This window comes from Mizuhopecten yessoensis, unplaced genomic scaffold (genome assembly GCF_002113885.1).
Source record: "Mizuhopecten yessoensis strain PY_sf001 unplaced genomic scaffold, ASM211388v2 scaffold7493, whole genome shotgun sequence".
In the NCBI taxonomy this organism is placed as follows: domain Eukaryota; kingdom Metazoa; phylum Mollusca; class Bivalvia; order Pectinida; family Pectinidae; genus Mizuhopecten; species Mizuhopecten yessoensis.
In genome coordinates this window covers 290556-313250 of record NW_018407075.1, presented here as the reverse complement: position 1 = coordinate 313250, position 22695 = coordinate 290556, and the positions used below count along the sequence as shown (strand labels likewise).

The window sequence follows — 22695 nt, the reverse complement described above, 5'->3', positions numbered from 1 at the left end:
ATATGGATGCAAGGTATTCACAGGCAGACAAACCGTCGGTTTGAAATAGTGATTTACATAAGTAAGTTACGCACAACCTCAAACATAGGCTGACGAGAGCCAGTCTGTGTAGACACAGTAAGAAATATCCTACTGGTGTTTGTGGGGTATACATTTGAGGGTGATGGACTACGAATGTGAGCTAGCTTCAGACGATCAACGTGAGTTTGTCGAGAAAAGTGTTTCTTCTGCTGGGGATCAAGTAAACTCACCATTGACTATAATAATACTTCTTCATGAACCGGTCGCCGCTTTCGCCATATATACATTGCCATCCTGCTCAAGATAAAGATAAGAGCGACCATCATTTGAACGTTCCGTCCATTGCCTCATATCTAGTCTTAAGTATATACCTTATGATCATCTATGTTCAGCTCTACTTCATCCGACATTGTTGTTGTTTTGTCGGTTCCGGGTGTATGCCTTCAACATTCTACTTGCTGTGTTTCAGTGTCATAAACTTCATGACGATTCTTGAAGTTGTCCAAGCAATTTTAAAACCATATATACTTTTAGTTCTAGCAATTTTCTCTGGTAGGTTTTGTTCCATATGTCAACTACTCGATTAGTGTAGAAATCGTTCGCATATCATGTCTGAGTGACTCCTGGTAGTATAGCTGTCATTGGGTCGAAACATCCCTCCTGTTACTCTGCTGCCATAGATATCGTATAATGTAGTATCTTGAAGGTCTGTTTGTTTTGCTTTGTACATCTGTACTTCTATACACGATTTCGAAACTAAGATGCTTATCCATCCCCACACCGATATCCTTTTCATCCTCAACTATCTCCAAAGTTACCCGGTAGCTTTCGTACCGTACTAATATATACTAATAAAAAACAAAGTATGTACGAGCTTTACTTGACCAGTGTTTCGCAGCAATGGGTGCGCAGCACCTTATACACTTATCGGGATGAACTTCATCATGCTGTTTAAGTTAGACTGTTCAACTCCCATGCTGTTAAGTCAGACTGTTCAACCTCCCATGCTGTTAAGTCAGACTGTTCAACCTCCCATGCTGTTCAAGTCATACTGTTCAACCGCCCATGTTCAACCTCAGCATCACCTTAACAATCTTCCATATGATGTATTTAAGTGTCGTTCGCAAAAAGCAGTACATGCGATTTCACATTTACCGGAAGTTGGTTAATGAAAAGGACAAAGAGAATCGGCCCCAGGACTGAGCCTTGAGGGATTCCACTCGTCACATGATGCCACATTGAGAATAATTCGCCATTTACACACACTCTTTGCTTCCTGTCACACGTCGTAAGGCTGACAGGACTATAATTGGATTGCGAAATTTTATCTCCTTTCTTGAATAAAGCTGAAATAAAACCTTCCTTCAATTACTTTGGTACAATGCCAGAATCAAATGACAAGTAAAATAAATTGAATGCACTATGGTGTATGAGTTACATTGGCGAGTACCTTTAGTACAGCTAGATGAAAAATGTTAGATCCTGGAAACTTAGATGTGTGTTGATCTTATAGTAGATTTATTACATCCTCCTCCTGAAATACAACATAACTTAAACTTTCCTCTATACCATGTCTGTATCCGCATCTGGAGTGTCCTTTTCCTTTTATCCGGTCAACACACTGTTGAAAAAGTCCTCCGGAATAACCGTCTTAGCTGTTTCTGTACTGCCTATTACCTATTCACCACTCACATCTGTACGTAGTTCTGATATTCCAAACTTTACTTTCCGCTTGCAGTTTACATATTTCCAGAATTTCTTTGCTGTTACTTTTGGCAGATTCAGCCATGTTCTTTTCCCGTGTTCCCCGTCCTTGTGAATGACATGTTTAAGATTATAACTTTGCTTTGGTATTCCTTTAACCTATCCCTAAAGTTTCCATACATTTTCTCCATAGCCTATATTTATGCCTGATACACTAAACTATCGTGACATCCAGCGGACTGTTTCCTTTATGAGGTTTGTTTCTTTTGGTTGGTTAATTTTCCCTCATAGCTTTCATAATTGAATTGGTGAATCACTACATATGTCTTGCTCCAACTCCCAAAAACGCATCCTCGATATCCATGGGCTTCATACTTATATATACGCTCACTTTCGCTCTCTACACCCCTGGAATATGTCATAGCAAAATTGAAGGCACGAAGATAGCTGTTTGATTGGTCGATTTTTACCGTTACGTGACCGCGAGATTCTTTTGATGTATATCAAAGAATCGAACTAGTCTTCTTGTCTCATCAACAAGGTGGCGAACACCGAGCCTTCAATTTTGCTATGATATATTCCAGAGGTATAGAGAGCGAAAGTGAGCGTAACCCCTGGATATCGAGGATGCCAAAAACGAAACCCAATCACGTGTCATCGCATGTCTCAACACCCAAGGGTCTGCCTTGGTGAAGTTGAAGCGCTCTTTGGTTGTTTCCTCGTATAACATGAAATATACAATAATCACTAACACCCAACGGAATTTGATAATCAATATGGGACACAAAGTTTTCTTCATTCACTAAAACCAAGTGTTACGTAGTTGGCTCTTGGTTGACCACTGTCCTCTATTTTGTCACGATTTGCACGATGAAGCAACCCCTCAAGCATTCCATAAATTGTGAACTAGTAACGCTCCGTGCATGCCATGCTGTTCAATTTATATCTGGTAGATTAGAATCTTACTCTGGGGATATTAATGGGTGTATTTGTATTTTAACGTCCTCTCTACAGCTAGGGTCATTTGAAGACGGGTGTCTAAGGAGATAACATCGAACAGAAAGGAAATGAGAAAAGGAAAAATAATATTCCTTGTAGGTGTTTACATGTGAACATGTCCATTGAATGAATGGGTCCACTGAAAAGTTCACCCCTATCCCTCAGACTGATCTGTAATCTGACAGATCTGCGTAGCTTTTGGATTTCCCCTTGCTTAAGTAATTATTACTCTGTACCATTCTTTACCGTTATGTTACTAGAGAATATGTCATATCCCTCTAATGAGAACTCCGAAACTTGAGTCTCATTTCTAAAGTTCATAGATAACACTACACAGACAACAATGAGGTCTAGTTAATGTTCCTTGCAATCTATACTGTACCGTGTTTCAAACTCATAAAGTGTATTCATCAGGCTATCTGCATTCGTGTATAAGCATTTCAACGTTGGTTAGTGATTCTTAGGTTTAAAAATTGTTCTCCTTTGGATTATAATTTTGAGCATTTGTGTTAAATGCATTTTTACGTTTTTACTATTTACATTGCTGTATAACTGTCTTACTTTAACCCCATGACGGGCCCCTCACCACAGATTTCATTTCATTTAGCCTTTATCTTTAGTTTACATATTATGTATGATCCATTTCTCTCTCCTATTTCGTCATATATTGCATTACACTCGTTTTCCGAAGTAGAAGAGCCACTTCTTAGTTAATAAGAGAACTAAGACATCTCTTAGTTTTGGAAGACGTTTCACGAAGTGTGTTATGTTTTTTAAAGCGGTTTTCATCAGTCATCTTGACTCTGTCTCTTTTTCCCCACGACTCAGGTAATTAAGCTGCATTGCATATTTCTCAACACTTACTACTTTCACGATATAGTGAACAGCTGCTGTTTCTGCCTCTGTCCGTTTCACTAAGTCAGGATCTTCTGACTCCTCTATCCCAAAGAAAATGAGGTTCTTAATTTCCCCTATCTTTGCCCTGCCTTAATTCCAGGAGTTTAGCTTACTTTCGCTCTTTGAACCCCTGGAATATGTCAAGACAAATTCAAAAGCTCTGTTCGCGCCATCCTCAATATCCAGGGACCACAGCTCACGTACGCTCTCTGCACCCCTGGAATATGTCATAGCAACATTGAAGGCACGAAGATAGCTGTTTGATTGGTCTCAGGTAAAAGAAAAGCCCTGACCAATCGCTAGGCTGATACCTGTCCTTTTAAGATTACAAAAGGGCGACACCCGTCTTATTTTTTTTACCGTTACGCGACCGCGATATTCTTTTGATGTACGTCAAAGGATCGAACAAGGTGGCGCACACTGAGCTTTCAATTTTGCTATGGAGCGTAAGTGAGCATTACCCCTGGAGTGTCGAGGATATGTTCGCACCGCCTTGTGGAAAATACATGTAGACTAATTTGTATATCACATAATATCGCGTCAGTGTAACGGTAAAATTGGCCGGCTGTGAAGTCGGTTGTCGTTCCTCTGCCATCTTAAAAGGACCTGTATCAGCCTAGCGACTGGTCATTTTTATACCCGAAACAAATCAAATAACTAATTTTGAATTGGTGCCTGGATTCAATTTTGCCATGACATATTACAGGGGTGCAGATAACGTATTTGAGCGAAACTCCTGGAAATTTCGCAATTTTTGATTGAGTTACCTTGGTTTTTCATATTCATTGGATGCTTCATGTTTTAATATTATTTGATGCTTTCGTAATTCCTGTGTAGCAAGTGTAACTTAGGCTTTGCAATGTCCCGATCGAGTTCGTCCCCTGCAGTGCTCTACTTTTCTTCCTTTATTTTCTTTCAGACATTCAAATTTCGAACCACTGTAATTATGTAAGATACATGACTTTATGTGATTTTAATGGAATATTTCTTTTGAAAAGGACATTAACAATTATTTCTTAAATGTAACAGTACATACAATGTATTTATATATGTGGTTCTCTAATAAGATTCTGAAAGCATAAATAAATAATACCCTTGCATTTTTGTACGCTCCTCAATCATTGATCCAGAATCTTACATAACTATTTTTTTATGATTAAATATAAACAAAAAATATAATTGCCATTTCCACGATTAAACAAGATCCCTACCTATTTGACGCAAAATCGACGCGCACGTCGTTAACGTTTTACATAAAACTCATGGAAAGAATAAAAACTGTGTACATGTATAAACTAATTGAACATTTCGGCATAAGGTAGTATAGTTTTCAGAAAGCTGTCCTTGTGAAATAAATATAACTTTCAAATGAAGTTAGTACATTATACAAAATATTCCGGGAAATTATATCATCCGGGCTTCCTCATATACTCGTCACAAGTATTTAAGTATATATACGCTATAAATAGAAATGAATAGGATACCGATGTGACGTCATTTGACAGAACACACCAAAACAACATGGAGGACGATTTGCCTCTGCTGGTTTCGGTTTGTATAGAATCACACGATCTGTTTCCTCATATTTAAGTGTTTTCCCGTTTGTGTTAAATATCCTTTTGGTTGAACGACAAAATTGTATCCGTGACCTGTGACTTAAACGAAAATTTGAGATCACGGCCCGTCAAACGCAAATTTCAGACAGTGACAATGATGCATGATCATTTTTCTGTGAGTGTGTCAACTGTGTGTGTGTTTACAGGTATAATTTACAGATGAATTGTATTCTTATATCTGTATACTACCATATGTCTACGTTAGCCCGAGTGTCTCTGGCTGCAACACCAGGCGTACGTCTATCTGTCAAAATGTCAAAGTCTGGTGTCGGGGGCCAGAGGAAACTCGGGCTAGTGTTGGAGCAAGGGGGAAACCATGGAACATAATCTGTCATTATTGGGTAACTGCATAATGAAAAGTCACTTAGTCTTGGTTGTAATTGAATCTTCTATACGTCCATCAAAGCCTGTATAGTTTTTTAAAATTAATTATTGAGTCTGTGTATTTGATGGGTGTCTCGAGCTCAATAATTCACATGCAAGGCCTGCTGAATTGATTTGCACTCAACAGAAAACATTCTTTATGTGACAGGTTTTAATTGTGCATAGGGTTTCGTACTTGCCAGATGGAATTTCCTTTTAGCTCGGTCGGTAAAGCGATGGAATGGGAATCATGAGGTCGCATGTTGAACTGGTTTGATCCCAGGTGGAAGCACACTGCTCTCTTTCCCGTATATATACTTGTGGTATGAAGTTGGAATGTTGGATTAGTGATTGTCTGAGGGGGGGGTATAGGCATATAATTCGGTAAAACTTTTAAAATAAAAACTTACATAATCATCACTATTTATAATTCTAGGTAAATGCCTTGTCTGATTATCTGTACTGTTCGATATGCATGAATGTGATGAAGGAGACGGTGATGACCAGCTGTGGTCATCGCTACTGCAGCCGCTGTATCAAGGAATGGGTGGACCGCAACCACAAGTGTCCCTGCTGTAACAAAGCCGTCACAATGACTGAGGTGTTCAAGGACCACCAGTTTGACTGCCTCATAGGTAAGAACCATCAGTTGGATTACTAAATCTTTCCCCAGTTCCCTTTCCACTAGTCCGAATTATTTTTACGTTTTATTGACTTTTTTTTAAATCGATCTGGCGTCGATTAACGTCAGAACTCTGGCCCTCTATAACATGTGGGAAATAAGCGACCCGCGCTAGGGTCTCTCTTCAAACTGATATTTTAGAAGCAAATCATCACTTTCACACACATGTTGCACAAGGATCGAAAGAGAAAAGTTAATAAAACGTCAGAATAAATCAGACTACCTTCCCTCCTGCTTCAGTCAAGTTCCCTCTTTCCCTTGTCAATTACAAATAAAAATTTCAATTGAAAAAGAACGTGTAAGAAATTCATTCATGAATACGCAAAGCTAATATATATTTCTGCGATGCATACATATTACAAAAATACAAACAAGCGTCGAGACGTTATGTGTGTAATGTATTGTTGTCCGCATAGCCTCATAATACACCTATGTACTGATGTAAGTCGTACAACACCTGTGTGATCGTGGCAATTATTACACTCACGTATATGTCATTATTTCTGTATCTTGCTCGTAATTCCTCAAGAAGAACTTTATCGTCAAGTTTCGCCAAAGTGGCGAGATCTTCCACTTTTCCAAGGGCGGGTCTGCCGTCCATATTCTTCAATAGAGTTATATTGTAGATGCAATATTAATACTTCCTGTTAGCTTGCTACCCGTTTACTTGTGCTGTTTGTCGGTAAGTGAAGCAGAAAGGTTGACTATTTTTAGATCAATAACACATTTGATAGGTCATCCCCGATGACGGTCTACTCAGGTAAAAATAACATTACATATTGTCAAATCGTGATTGTGGGAAAAGTGTCAAACCACACCCTGGCCAAAACACGTCGTGTTGTAATCAGCCACAAAACATATATGACGTCAATTATGGTTGACGCTAATCTAGAAACAAAACTCCATTATATATGTGTCACCTATAAACATACATATGTATATACAATAGTTAATATTTGAAATGAGCAACACAGACACGCGCAAATGCACGTTTCAAAGCAGATTGCAGATGTCACAAGTACGTTTGAAAAACCCCCAAAAAAACCCAGTGACATATAAAAAAATGTACAAATGTACATGTAGTAAAAACTTAGGATATACACTATCTATCATAAAAATATATCATACGGTTCCCGTTTCAATATCCCCCGCCAATTTGCCGGGAAAACACTATACCCAACTACGAAAACTATATGGTGTGAATACTACAGTGACCAACGTCACTGGTTCTCCTACCATAGGAGGGGAGGAAGATACCTAGAGGAAGAATTCCAGAGTCCTTCCTTCTCCCTCAAACCCTTCCCTCTTCTCTCACTCCCACTTTCCTTGTTTTCTGTCTGTCTCCCAGTCTCATTCCATTCCTGTCATTCCTAATTTGTCTTCCCTTTTCCTCTTGTCCCTCTTTTCCTACTCTTTCCTTTCATCTGTTCTTCACGCCTTTCCATTTTTTTTCTCTGTCTCCCACTGTTCTCTTCTCTTTCCAACCCTTCCCTCCTGTCTCCCTCCCAACATTTACTTTTGCCCTAATTCTCTCTCCCTGCCATCCCCTTGCCTTTTTGTTTCACTCTATCTTCCTTGACCCTTGTATTTTCTGTTATTATTTATCTTTGTCTTCAGACAGCTGCCAGGAAGTGCAAAATCCCAATTAATCTACCAATCAATCCTAGTTAATGTTTTAAGCCTGGAATAAATTAATTTATAAGCAAGAGTCTGCCGTGTTGTACGTCTACCCTTCGTCTGAATTCATTGTTAAAAGGCTAAATTGCATTGTATACAAGTTTTCATTGACCTTTGTCACTATTTACTCTTTCTTCACCAGATGCCATTAACCAGGAGAAGACTAAGTCAGAAGCGAAATACTTTGAGTCCCTCATTAATTCAGGTACGTGCATTGATTCCTGATTGACAGGGAGCTATAGGAACACCATCCTCGATACTCCAGGGGTTACGCTCACTTTCACTCTCTAGACCCCTGGAATATGCATAGCAAAATTGAAGGAATGCGGCTAGCTATTTGATTGATTTCAGGTTAAAAAAATCCTGACCAATCACTAGGCTGGTGCTTGCTCTTTGAATATTACAGTGGAGGACACCCGACTTCAAAGCCAGACCGCGAGATTCTTTTGATGTACATCAACGGGTCAAACTAGTCTTCTCGACTTATCCACAAGGTGTTGCACACTGAGCCTTCAATTTTGCTATGACATATTCCAGAGGTGCAGAGAACAAAAGTATTCAAAACCCCTGGCTATCGAGGATGTAGGAACACAGAGCAGGTGAAATTATGTCATAAGTTTATAGCTTGTATGGTGTCATACCTTTTAAATCAATTGAACTTATTAGGGCCCCGTATCGGAGATACGGGTGCCCTAAAGTAATCACTCTGTCTGTCTGTCTGTCCGTCCACAAATTTTGTTCCTGCCTGATAATTTTGGTATCTATGGACTGATATACATGAAACTTGGTCAAGATGTTCAGTTCACAAAAATACACATTGAGGTCAAAGGTCAATGTTATTAGGTTCAAAGGTCAAGGTCAAATTTTACATCTTTTAACTGATGAACATTTTGTTATAACATGATGAAGCAAATTTGATCAGAATTAAAGAAGGAGTCGACTGACCAAAGGTCAAGGTCATTGGGTCAAAGGTCCAGGTTAAATTTTGTATCTTTTTACTGGTGAACATTTCGCTATGACACTTTGAAGCAATGTTCCTTAAAATTAAACAAGGAATCAATTGAATAAAGGTCAAGGTCACTGGGTCAAAGGTTAAGGTTACATTTTGTACCTTTTCCCTGATGAACATTTTGCTATGACATTATGAAGCAATGTTGTTCAGAACTTAACACAGAGTCAACTGACCTTAGGTCCAGGTCACAGGGTCCAATGGGTCAAGTTTGATGATATTAAGAAGTAAAGTTGGTCTGAATTAAAGAATAAGTCAACTGACCAAAGATCAGGGTCACTGGGTGAATGGTCAAGGTCATTTGGGTCCAAAGGTCAAAGACAAAGTGGATCTCTGACTTTGACCCTGGCTCTTGATGGAGGAGGTATATAAGGTTAAATAAAACAAATCAAAGCTAACAAATGAGTGTTGCACTGGTATTTACATTTCTGTTAGCCCAGCAAATATGGAGGTCGAAGGAAACTAGACTCACATCATAGTACATGTAAAATGTATATTTTGCTTCCTTGCGATTCTTTTTGAAGTCCAAATGTCAAACGTCAAGTTCAGCTATATGCGCAGATCACTTCTTGATGATTATGGGGGATATATTGCCACAAGACGGGGCCCTTACTGACCTGTCAGTGTTCTAGTTGAAATATATTAAATAAGGATCCCTGCTCAACTGCCAAAAACTGTATGACTGATTGCGTTTTTCCCAGCATGACTATAGTTTTATTGAATAGCCTTTGACAAGAAAATTCTACCTTAAAGAGCATTTATGAAAAAAAATATAACTGTATGTCTAGGTCATCTTCACTGGGTTCAGTTCAAACAATGCACTTAGTAAATATCATGAAATCTTTAAAAAGTATTTAAATGGCATTTTGTTCTAAAAGTGGTTCACTCAAAGATGCTTTTCATAATAATAAATATTTTCCTTTGCAGCTGTAAGCGAATCACACACCACAACGACACTTTCTCCAATAGAAACAGTTTTGAAAGGTAACACACACTGGTATTACTCTTTGTACCTAAATCACAGGTTAACTGTTACGTGTATTTGAATGACTATACTTTTGTCTTGAAATCATACTTGCTTTGTTCCATTTTCTACCCCATAGCATTTCATGTATACCATCCACTTCAGTAAACAAAAGGTAATAAAATCAACAATAGCATTTTGGAATTGAATGCAGGAGATTTTTTTTTTAGCTTAACCTTGTAGAGTCCAAGTGAGTCTACACGGCTGCATATGTCAACAATTCTTTATCTGTTGAGTTTTTCTAAAGTATTTGTACTAATGAGGGGCATGGTCTTTATAGAACCAAACGGACAGGGCCTGACAGGGGTAAATCTTGAGAGAGACAGATTTTATCTTCTGAAAACAAGAATAATGAAAATAAAATAACTGAATTGTATCTGTTTACAGACCACCTGAAAGAGAGCTTAGCTTCCCACGAGAGATATTTCCAGGTTTGTACATGTGCATCAGTTATATTAAGTCTGTGTTTGATATGTAATATAGTAAAATAAGTAAAGACATTTATCGAGAGTTATGTCCCATGATCTAATTTTGTTCACAGGCCTATCACTGAAATGTAAGTTAACAGAATGTGTTTCTCAATTCTGAGAAATTGAAAGACATCACTCTTTCAAAGTGAAAAAATGTAAGGCCTTTCTCCATCGATGATTGTACTTTTGTTAAAAAAAACAGTAAAATGTTTTGATTTGACCAGTCTTAGCCAGTTATGAGCTCTAAGAGTGATTGACAGTGTTGGTAACTTGAAGCATTGAATTACATATATTATAATTGGATGTCATATTTTTCATGCAGTCAAACCAGATGCTATTTATAACTGGTACATATGTAATAATTTGTATTCATTGCCAGTGCTTGAGGGAGACATGTGCCACGTCCCCCAAAGAGGGCAACAAATAAATTATTTTACTGAAATAGGGTATTAAAGAATCGGGGAACTAGGACCAGGGAAACTTAAGTGCAAGAAGGAAACAAAGTCATGTGATCAACGTGATCTTATCAAATATGGTACAAAAAGAGATGAAATATAATAATGTCTGTTATGCACGTTTCAGAAGCTGAGGAATGAGCTAAACGATCAGGAGAGGAGACTGGAGGTAGCGTGTGAGAACACAATAACCGACCTGGCCTCTCATGGTCTGTCACAGGAAGGTAAACAATTGTTACCACCGCAAGTTTAAATAACTAGTATTGTAACAACACTGCTAGGCTTTGTCACAGGTAGCTCAGGTATTGTGAAAGCAAAATCAAATTCACCTGGTATATCACAAAAAGGTCAACAGCAAGCTCAAGAAATTGTTACATCAAAGTTTTCCAATTTCATTTCAGGATGAAGCTTTGTCACAGCCAGCTAAAATATTGTCAAGATTAAGTCTTTGTTATATTAACTCATTCACCCCTAGTGTCACATTTGAACCATGCCAAATCATAGACTCGGCAAGTCCAGTTTAAATATGTAGTGGTGAATGAGTTAAGATAAAGCTTCTGCACATTTAATGAAACCTTCATCACAGCAAAGTTGACTAAAATCACGGCAAGGTTTACAACAAAGTCAGCCATGTCACAATTTTACTGAAACAATATTTGAATTTATTATCAACTAATTATTGTTGATAAAATTTTCATTTGCCCTACAGAAAAGGTCATGAACTTTGATTTAGTTAAATGGGGGGCTCATTTTTGAAGCAGACAACTTCAAGACGTTCTTATTTTATCAGAGCTGACACAGCAAACAACAGACTTACAGAATCGACTGTCACATCAGAAGGAGGCTCTACAGGACGAAATGGAATCTTGTACTAAACTGGTGGCAGAATCTTACAATAGGTAAGTCATTAGGACACTTTTACCAAGTAAGTGACAGTAAGTCACCTGGACACTTGTACCAGGCTAATGACATCTATAAGTGACCTAGACACTTGTACCAGGCTAGTGACATTAAATCACCTGGACACTTGTTCAAGGCTAGTGACAATGAGTCACCTGGACACATGTCCCAGGCAAGTGACAGTGAGTCACCTGGACACTTGTACCAGGCTAATGACAGTGAGTCACCTGGACACTTGTACCAGGCTGGTGACATCAAGTCACCTGGACATTTGCATCAGGTTGGTGACAGTGAGTCACCTGGACACTTGTCCCAGGCTGGTGACATCAAGTCACCTGGACACTTGTACCAGGTTGGTGACAATGAGTCACCTGGACACTTTTACCTGGCTAGTGACAGTGAGTCACCTGGACACTTGTACCAGGCTAGTGACAGTGAGTCACCTGGACACTTGTACCAGAATAATGACATCAAGTCACCTGGACACTTGTACCAGGCTAATGACAGTGAGTCACCTGGACACTTGTACCAGGCTAGTGACAGTGAGTCAACTGGACACTTGTACCTGGCTAGAGACAGTGAGTCACCTGGACACTTGTACCAGGCTGGTGACATCAAGTCACCTGGACATTTGCACCAGGTTGGTGACAGTGAGTCACCTGGACACTTGTCCCAGGCTGGTGACATCAAGTCACCTGGACACTTGTACCAGGTTGGTGACAATGAGTCACCTGGACACTTTTACCTGGCTAGTGACAGTGAGTCACCTGGACACTTGTATCAGGCTAGTGACATCAAGTCACCTGGACACTTGTATCAGGCTAGTGACAGTGAGTCAACTGGACACTTGTACCAGGCTAGTGACATCAAGTCACTTGGACACTTGCAGCAGAGTAGTGACCATCACATTGAAAGTTGTACTAAGCCAGGGACAGTGCCCTTTATGATAAAGTCACATGGACACTTCACTCGACTTACTATTGATAGTGTCCTACATAAATAAGTCACATGGACACTACCACCTCTTGTAGCTCACGAAATCATGAACAAAATGAATTCAATAGTTAACAAGACACCTGTATCAAAATGGTAATTTATTAATTATTTATAGTTCAAATATTGACCACCTAAATTGAGTAATTCATGAGCTTTTATATATAAACGGATAAACAATCATTGATTTCATAGATCTTATTGTGTGATTATGATTATCAATTTATATTTCGTTTATTCAGATTGTATTTTGAATGTTTACTACAGATACCTGACAAGTCACCTCCCCAAACTAGATGTGATCCCTGTTAAAGTGGGCATCACTATACTGGACAAGAACATGAAGGTGTCGGATGTTGTCTTTAAACCCGCCGACAGGTTAGTCTGTAGGCCTCAATCCCCTTTTATATGAGCTAACAATATTGTTAGCTTAACTGGCCAAAAGAGACAGGTAAGCTTATGCTATACACTATGACTTCTGTCTGATTATGCTGTGTTTGGACCTCGTCAACACTTGATTTTTGAATCGTTTCTCCTGAGTATCCAAGGTCTAAGGGAAATGATAGTTAGCCAGCAGCATACTAAGATAAAGGTTGTTTAATTTGTTTAAAGGAAATTCCTTGATCTTTTATTGTCACTGGAGTCAAATTTGTAAAACCTTTCTGCTGATGGCCCATAAGAACTTGTGTAGTGATATATATAGCTTTTAGCTTGTTTGAATAACAGACAATCAACACTTTTTTTAAAGAAATGACCTGGATGATGTTTAAGGTCACATGGGTAAAATATGTTAAAATATTCCAACAAAAATTTAAAGAGTACAGTGTAATAATATTTAGCTTGTAAAGTATGCTTTCTTGCTACTTTGTATAAATTTGAACTTGACCCAATTTGAAACCAAATTTGTGATATTTACTTCTGTTTGGCCTTATTGGTATCCCAACAGTGCTACCCGAGGAGCTATAGGAATTTGCACTGTATCTATCAGTCCGTCAGTTGGTGTGTCACTTGGTGACCTTCTTTATACATTATAAAGTTATGTCCCTTCGTTGACTAAATCACTTTGTCTAGGGTAATATAAAGAGCTTCATATACCAAAGTTTGTATGGGAGTACCTCTTGGAGTAGTGGAGTGTCAGGCACTCGAGAGCAGGTTTTGTTCTTCTCTGAACACAGAGTTATGGCCCTTTGATACCAAAGTTTGCATGGGATGGGTGACAACGAATTGCATGCAATACTCTACCTTGTTCATAATAGAAATGATTCTTAAAAGCATCGCTGTCAAACCTCCCTCATCAGGAGGGAGACTTCCCCATTTTTACCAAAATTTACCAATCTCCCTCGAAACTCCCTCATTCAAGTCCAAACTCACACAAACTCAAAATCTGTATCCTGTGGTAAAATGATCTCGTAGTTACTGCAGTGTGTGTAATGATCATAACAGGTGTGTCTGAATCAAATGAATGCTTTTTGGAGTTATTTTGATACATAAAATGGGAAAGATATATTGAGCAAAGCAGTTTCAGTTGTGTTTCACACACTTTTCTCCCTCATTAGTAATGTGGAATGAGGGAGATCTCCCTCATAGGAGGTTTCAGAGGTTGACACCTATGGAAGATTCATCTTGATTTTGGTAGTATAAAAACTTTCTGAAGAAACTTAATTTAATAATTGTGTCCGTTGACAATATTTTGATAATTGACTATTTAAAATTGCAACAATAACATGTGTGATTTTACTTTTTTTTTCTGAGGAAACTCTATATATGTATTGGTTAAATATTGTGCCTAACCTAAGCTGTGTTCTGTTGAAGGATTGGAGACAAGGTGAAGGCCTCTGTAGAAGCTACCATGGCAGCCAGGAGTGACCCAGTAGGGGAATGGCCCGAGGAGCTACATTTTGTGTTGTTTGGGTATGTGTCTAATACATGTAGTTTATAATCCTTCATAACAATATTATAAACAAGGCTTTATCACAATCAGGGTGATTGTTATTTCTTTCCTTTTCATATATGCCAAAAAATATAAATGTGTGTTTCAGATAATATGCCTGAAAAATAAGGTAGGCAAATAATTGAATTTCAATTTCATTTTTTTTTTACTTTCATGGATCAGTAGTATGTTTTATATCAAGTTTACAATGCATTTCTATACTTTACAATGGCTATTAGTTTGTCAAGAAAAGGGTCAGACTCCCAGAACAGGAAGCAAGTACATTTTAATGAGTGGCTGTGACCTTTAGTAGGTTTCCGTGAATAAGTTGGTAATAACATTTCTAGGGTCAACAGGAAAATCTAGGGTAGGTCGGAATACCTGCAACACAAAAAAAAATTATGTCCATATTATTATTTTTAATTTTCAAAGAATATTTTCCAATCACAAAAATTGGTAAGGGTCAAACATTCCATTTACATAAAAACCAAAATCAAAATTATTAAAGAAAAAAGAACGATAAAAATTGAGACTGAAATCTGCTATGTTAGAAAAGCTGGTGAATTTTCACTGCCAAAAAATTATGGAAAATCTTATTGAAAGGGTGTCCCCCTAATGTGGTTGCACAGGTCACATAGCTATTTAATCTAATACAACATTAAGTCGAGCATTGAATTAACAAAAAGTTGGTCCGTAACATCTTTTTTTAGTTTAGTTTTTTGTTTTCTAGACCATTTGTCAAGTGTAGCCATTTTGAAATGCAGCAGATGGTGAGAGAAATATTGCATGATGGGAAGGTGTATCAAGACGTCAAAGTGTTGGACAGACAGAGCCGTCCAGTCCTGGAGCATTCCATGGTCAGTAAGGTTCCCTAATGTGTGCTGGCAGCTTATTGTAATTTACCGGTATATGTTAACTTGAGCTCTTCAAGAATTGTCCCTATGTTAGGGATGGGATACTTTTTCAGATGCCCCACCAGCCATTAAACATTTCATCTTGATCAGGAATTGAAGCTAGATCTGGATTTGACCCTGCTACTCATAGAAAAGCAGGTATTCCCCAACTCCCCGACACTAATACTTATGGAATATCCCTAGGTAAATTTTCGACCTTTTAAAAACCAAAATGTGTCGATCTGTAATATAAAATTTTCAAGTAACATCTGTTTTATAAAAAATTTGAGTTTGATAAGCATGATAACCAATTATTACATTTTTTTTTCTATCATGAAAATAAACGGCTGTGAAACATGACATCAAAAAGCAAATCATACTATAAAAAACATTGATGTTTATACGGGATGTCATTATCATTATATCGGCTGATGAAAGCTTACTTCCTTTGTTTTACCTATGTATGGCTTAAGCGTGAAATGTTGTCTGTCATCTTGTGTGTTTTCTACATGTGTATGTAGCTCAGGAACGAAGAACATATGCAATATGGGACCTAAAATAAAACATTGTTTGTTTACCATTTTCTGACTCAGAATGTCAATTTTTAGTAGGTCAGGTAAAATGTTATTTAATTTTGTCTTCAGAATAGTTTTAGAATTTCCTATGCCACTAACGATCAGAAAACAAAGTTATCAAGGGCTTGATACTAAAATAACCCCCTGATCAATCTCACATGTTTTCAATGATAGACTTTTGTTGTGGTGCATGAATATGTTGTTATATGGACCTGAGAAAGTGATATTTACTATGACAAGTCTATGTCACCTCATATTCACCGAAATAAAATGCTTTAGTTGTTGTATCCGATAGAAAAATATATTTTATGATATTAAACAAGATAAGAATGTATGAAAATTGTCAGGAGAAAAATACTGCATTTAGCAGAGAACACTGTGACCTAGCAGTTGAAGTGACGTCATAAAGGGAATTTTGACCAGCTTCTGTATCTCTCTAATTGCAGAAGCCCGGCAGTGAGATTGCCATTTATGGTAAGATAATCCTGGAGAGTGACATGCCGAAGAAGTGTTTCCAACAAGTGTTTGAGGAGGGGAATCCCCAGTCTGTCGACTACTTCTGCTGCAAACAGTGTGCATTTCAGTGTAAGTGTGTTATTGTCTGAAAGATAGGTACCCAAAGATTTCTGGCAAAATTTCACCATTCAAAACATTTAAAGCTTTATGGTTATTTTTTCCAGTATTAAAGAAGTTCTGATCTTACTATTGATACAACAAGTTAAAGAAAATTCTGCAGAAAAAATGGTAGAATAATAAAAAGAAATAGTTATATTTAGTTTCTGACTTAAATTGGGCCATGTATGAATGTCGCGCTGCACTTACTTTCACTATTACCGGGTATGACTTTTCGTGCTATTTATACTAGGGTACCTATTTGGTAAACGAAAAAGGTAAACAATATGGTTGAGGAAAGTTATTGTCGATAAATCTTGGCTTAGAGATTTAAATACTTAGAATGACTTACAGAAATCCTACTTTCTGTTTAAAAACTGGGGGGAAAGGGTGGATTATGTACATATGAAAATGCACTGTCAGTTTCTTTCCATTCTTTTTAAAAGGAATGTGGCAATTCCTAAAAATGCAGGAAAAACTCTTAAATAGTGTTATGTAAATGCTTTTCTTGTTTATGCTGATGTAGAAATTATTTACAGGGAATGAAATTTGAATTTTTAACTCATTCACCCCTACAGGTTTAAACTAAACTAACCTGGTCTCTGATTTGGTAAGGTTCAAATGTGACTTTAGGGATGTATCGGTTAATGCATGATTGCTTCATATAGCTGCACTTCTGAACCAGCAACTGCCTGTAACATTAGCAAGTGTTTGTATTAATGTAAGGACTGTTAACCTATAATACAGTACATGTATGTATGGTATGCTGATAACTGTAGGCTTGACACAAAGTTTTGTTAATTACTTTGAACTCGACATTGAGGTAAAGTTCACCTGTATGTGTGTTGATGTTTCAGGGATCTGCAGGTCATGCATGGAAGTCTGTCACCAAGGTAGGTGTCGACAAACTGTACGGTTTTATAACTACAGTCAAACCTTCTGTCAAAAAGTCTTTAGGACCATTCAAAACCTTTAACTCATTCACCCCTGAAATTTCATCATGAACTGTTCCAACCTATGAATTGGAAGAGTTCAAATGTGTTTTAAGGGGGAATGAGTTAAATAACTTAAAGATGGGTGTATATCATCATGATATGTATAAAGGGATTCAATAGTAGAACCTGTCCTATCTTGCACCTGGATTAAATAAGCAACCTTTCATAATGGACATTCCTTAAAGAACTCCCTTAATGTAATTTTGAAAAGTAACAGTTTTATTTCCTTCCACCAAAAAATAATTTCAATCTTTGCTTTTGCAATATAACTTCAGCTATAAATATCAAACTCTGTTACAAAGCTGACTGTCTTATTTGGGTATTTACTTACAAAATCTTGTTTTATATATAACATAATGATCCTTATTTTGTAGGCCATGAAACAGTACCCTACATAATGAACCACCAACCAGCATGGTAAGTGTCAAATATACCTACCTCATACATACTTACTAACAACTACTATCATACTAACAACTACTATCATAAGTACTGTGTCAGATTTAAGAAGCATCCCCTCCCTTAGAAGCACCCCCCTTCCCTTTTCAAGTGTCCCATCCCTTCACCATAATTTGATAACTTAAAAAGGCTCTTTTGGGTTACTGCATACCTGTCAAACCTTCACCCATGAAATTTATTTTTGCCTTCACATTTGATTACTAGGTATGTGTGTTATGCTGTTCACTGTAATGATAAATTTGCCCTCATTACGGAGGGCAAAGAAAGCGAAAATTAAACAGCAGTAAAAAATTCTCGATATACTGTATTTTTTCAGAGAATATAGGAAGGTTCTACAATTAATCTAGCATCAAAGGTGCTTATTAGATGGATTGCGGTAACTATTTTCATTGCTCTTCATGACCTGTTAAATTCTTGATAACATATCATACACTTTTCAAGCTATCACAGTCATATTGCTTTCAGGCACCACTTGCATCGGTTTTCACAGTAGAAAAAATAAAAGATACAAGATCAATTGCCTATTTAGAGAATGCAATATTCTACCAATATACCGATATAAAAAGAGTAAAATAATAAATCTCTGATGGTTTCATTAGCTCACCTGGCACAAGCTTCTGATATTTTCTCTCTGTTGTAGGGCCTGCTGTTACTGTCCGAAGAAGAAGACCTGTCTGATCCAGCCCCCACCTGGTACCCGGTAGTTGGGCCATGTACCTCAGACAGCAAGACAGCTGTAGAGCCAGAATCTCGATGGGACAGTGCTGTAAATTTCTTTACTGATGCTGTAACTACAGTTATGCTGTAATTTTTCAGTGTTATGTGACCAGGAACTCTTCATGTCAAATGGTATGGGGCCAAGGTCACACCTAGGCCAAGGAGAGGTCAAGACCAATGAACTGATTTATATATGTTGATAAGGAATACCTGCTGTAGTGCTATGATTTGTCATTTCGAAGACAGCATTTGTGTGTTGCCTCATATCACTGCTTAATTATAAAGATAACATCAATGTTAAATCTTATAGGGTCATGTTCTGGGCATAAACTAGACATCATTTATTTGTGTCTGCACTCATACGGTCATGAACTTAAAATATAAAGACATCATCAGTGTCTAATCATAGGGTCATATTATATAGACATTGGAGTCTGCTCATTGAGCTATGAATTGATAATGTAGACATATTAATTGGTGTCTGATCACTAGGCCTTTTGTCTACTTATAGAATCATGAACTTATATAGACATCATTTGTGTCTAATCATAGGGCCATGAACCTATGGTGTCTACTCCTAGAGCTATGAACTGATCATAGAGGCACATTGGTGGGTGTCTAATCCTTAGGCCTTTGACATGTCATATAGACATCATGTGTGTCTAAATATAGGACCATGAACTTGTACCTTTAGACACATCATCTGGTTTCTACTCATTGCGTCTTTTACACATCTTATAGACATTGTCTACCCAAAGGGCCATGAACTTACCGTTTATACAACATTGATGCTTATATTTATAGTGCCATGACCAAGTCACATCAACATCTTTTTCGTCTTAACATAGGACTGATCATATTTACTAAATAGGCCATGACTTGTCATAATGGCATCGCTGGTGTTTATTGATAGGGTCATGAACTTATCTCAGATACATTTACATGTGTTGTGTCATTTCATAGGGGCTATGAACTGATCATATATACAGCATTGATATATCTGTCATTAAGTCATGAACTGACCATGTAGACAGCATTGGTGTCAAATCACAGGGCCGTGAACTTATCGTAGAGACTGCATTGATGTGTATTAGCGCAGGGCTGTGAACTGATCATAGTTAGTGACAGCATTGGTGTCTGTTCATAGGGTCATGAACTGATCATAAAGACAGCATATATTGGTGTCTATTCAAAGGGCTGTGAACTGATCATAATTTAGTGACAGCATTGGTGTCTGTTCATAGGGTCATGAACTGATCATAAAGACAGCATATATTGGTGTCTATTCAAAGGGCTGTGAACTGATCATAATTTAGTGACAGCATTGGTGTCTGTTCATAGGGTCATGAACTGATCATAAAGACAGCATATATTGGTGTCTATTCAAAGGGCTGTGAACTGATCATAATTTAGTGACAGCATTGGTGTCTGTTCATAGGGTCATGAACTGATCATAAAGACAGCATATATTGGTGTCTATTCAAAGGGCTGTGAACTGATCATAATTTAGTGACAGCATTGGTGTCTGTTCATAGGGTCATGAACTGATCATAAAGACAGCATATATTGGTGTCTATTCAAAGGGCTGTGAACTGATCATAATTTAGTGACAGCATTGGTGTCTGTTCATAGGGTCATGAACTGATCATAAAGACAGCATATATTGGTGTCTATTCAAAGGGCTGTGAACTGATCATAATTTAGTGACAGCATTGGTGTCTGTTCATAGGGTCATGAACTGATCATAAAGACAGCATAAATTGGTGTCTATTCAAAGGGCTGTGAAATGATCATAATTTAGTGACAGCATTGGTGCCTGTTCATAGGGTCATGAACTGATCATAAAGACAGCATATATTGGTGTCTATTCAAAGGGCTGTGAACTGATCATAATTTAGTGACAGCATTGGTGTCTGTTCATAGGGTCATGAACTGATCATAAAGACAGCATATATTGGTGTCTATTCAAAGGGCTGTGAACTGATCATAATTTAGTGACAGCATTGGTGTCTGTTCATAGGGTCATGAACTGATCATAAAGACAGCATATATTGGTGTCTATTCAAAGGGCTGTGAACTGATCATAATTTAGTGACAGCATTGATGTATATTCATAGGGTCATCAAGCTATCATATCGACATCATTAATGTCTACTCATTGATGTCTCAGGATGTTGAACTTAATAATGAATCTATGAAACTGAAACAAAAAATAAATACCCTTTCTATTCTTCGTGTGTTCTTGTTATACTTTTTTGTCAGTGTCTGTGTAAGAAATTGACTGCAATAATGCTGAAACAATATTTGAATTTGCTCCAACTCTCTGTCCATGAATCCACAGGATTTAGTTGATGGCTCTTCTTGCTTTTCTTTACCCAATTGCATTTGCAGAAAATGATCCCGAGTCCTTTTGCGGCTTACCAATTCAACATTTCGACAGAGTAAGTCGTTATGTCAAGCTTCAGACAAATAAGCTCTTACCCTTTCACCACTGTAGACCATAATGGTCTCGTCCAGATCAATGTATGGTAGATTCTACTAACGTTACCTAGGGGTGAAAGGGTTAAAATCCACTTAGATGCTCTACACACTATGCTTATTCCTCTCGTCTGTAGAAGAACAGTAAGTATAGTTGTGCATGTTCGGTTTTAAGATGGATTGGAAATCAAAACGGCCCCCAGGCAGCCATCATGGATATTGATTGTCAAGTTTGTTACTGCCGTCTCGTATCAGTTATATTGTCTTTGATTTTGTGTGGAATATTGCATGTAAAGTCTGTCACCTTTAATTTTCAGAAAGTACTAAAGGCATCATCATGAAACATGGTTTCGATGATCCCCAGATCATACTTAAATTTGAGTTATATAGAGGGGAAACACACACAAAAGCCCCGCAGGTAACCATCTTGGATTGTGTTGCATCTTTCAGGAGCTAAAAAAAGGGGTATTGAGAAATTTGTGATCCAATTCAACTCTTAAGTCAATCTTAAGAACAAAAAAGTCATCAGTCAGTCTGCCATCTTGGATTTTGTAAGGATATTATATGTATGAAAAACGTACGAAAGAGATCATGATGCTTGAAAACCCTTTGTCCACAGGTACTTTCACAGGTATAAGAGCATCATATAACAGTAACTTATTTTGATACATGTATATTGAAAAGTTTAGAAAATTGAAAGGAATGAGGTGTTAAAGTTGATGACAAAATCATAAATATATCTACACTCATAAAAACAATTTACAATCTTGTTTTCATTTTATTTGCAAAATCGTGTTAATTTCAAATATTTATAATTTTTAACCAGTTTGGTCCAATTGATAAAGTAATATACAGTCATATTCAAAAATCTTCTTCTCCAAAACCCCTGAACCAATTTAAATGAAATTTTGCTGGGACCTTCCATGGACAAAGGTCAACAAAAAAGTTGCCGGTTTAGTCCTAAGCCCCCAGGGGCCTGAGAGGCGGGGCCAAAAAGGGTCAAATTGACTAAAATTTCAAAAATCTTCTTCTCCAAAACCCCTGAACCAATTTCAATGAAATTTTGCAGGAACCTTCCATGGACAAAGGTCAACAAAAATAGTGGCCGGTTTAGTCCCAAGCCCCCAGGGGCCTGAGGGGCGGGGCCAAAAAGGGTCAAATTGACTAAAATTTCAAAAATCTTCTTCTCCAAAACCCCTGAACCAATTTCAATGAAATTTTGCAGG

At 37.6% G+C, this 22695-nt stretch overlaps 1 protein-coding gene across 1 annotated transcript; it reads left to right on the top strand.

Moving 5' to 3' along the window:
- Positions 1-5114: 5114 nt before the first annotated feature.
- LOC110453753 (E3 ubiquitin-protein ligase TRIM62-like) lies at positions 5115-21212 on the top strand. Its single transcript, XM_021502887.1, has 14 exons — positions 5115-5172; positions 6037-6235; positions 8102-8164; positions 9896-9952; positions 10380-10423; positions 11045-11141; positions 11708-11816; positions 13078-13188; positions 14623-14721; positions 15471-15597; positions 16655-16793; positions 17678-17713; positions 18190-18232; positions 18915-21212. The coding sequence occupies exons 1-14, from the start codon at positions 5143-5145 to the stop codon at positions 18976-18978; spliced, it is 1218 nt and encodes a 405-aa protein (XP_021358562.1). The 5' UTR covers positions 5115-5142; the 3' UTR covers positions 18979-21212.
- Positions 21213-22695: the final 1483 nt, after the last annotated feature.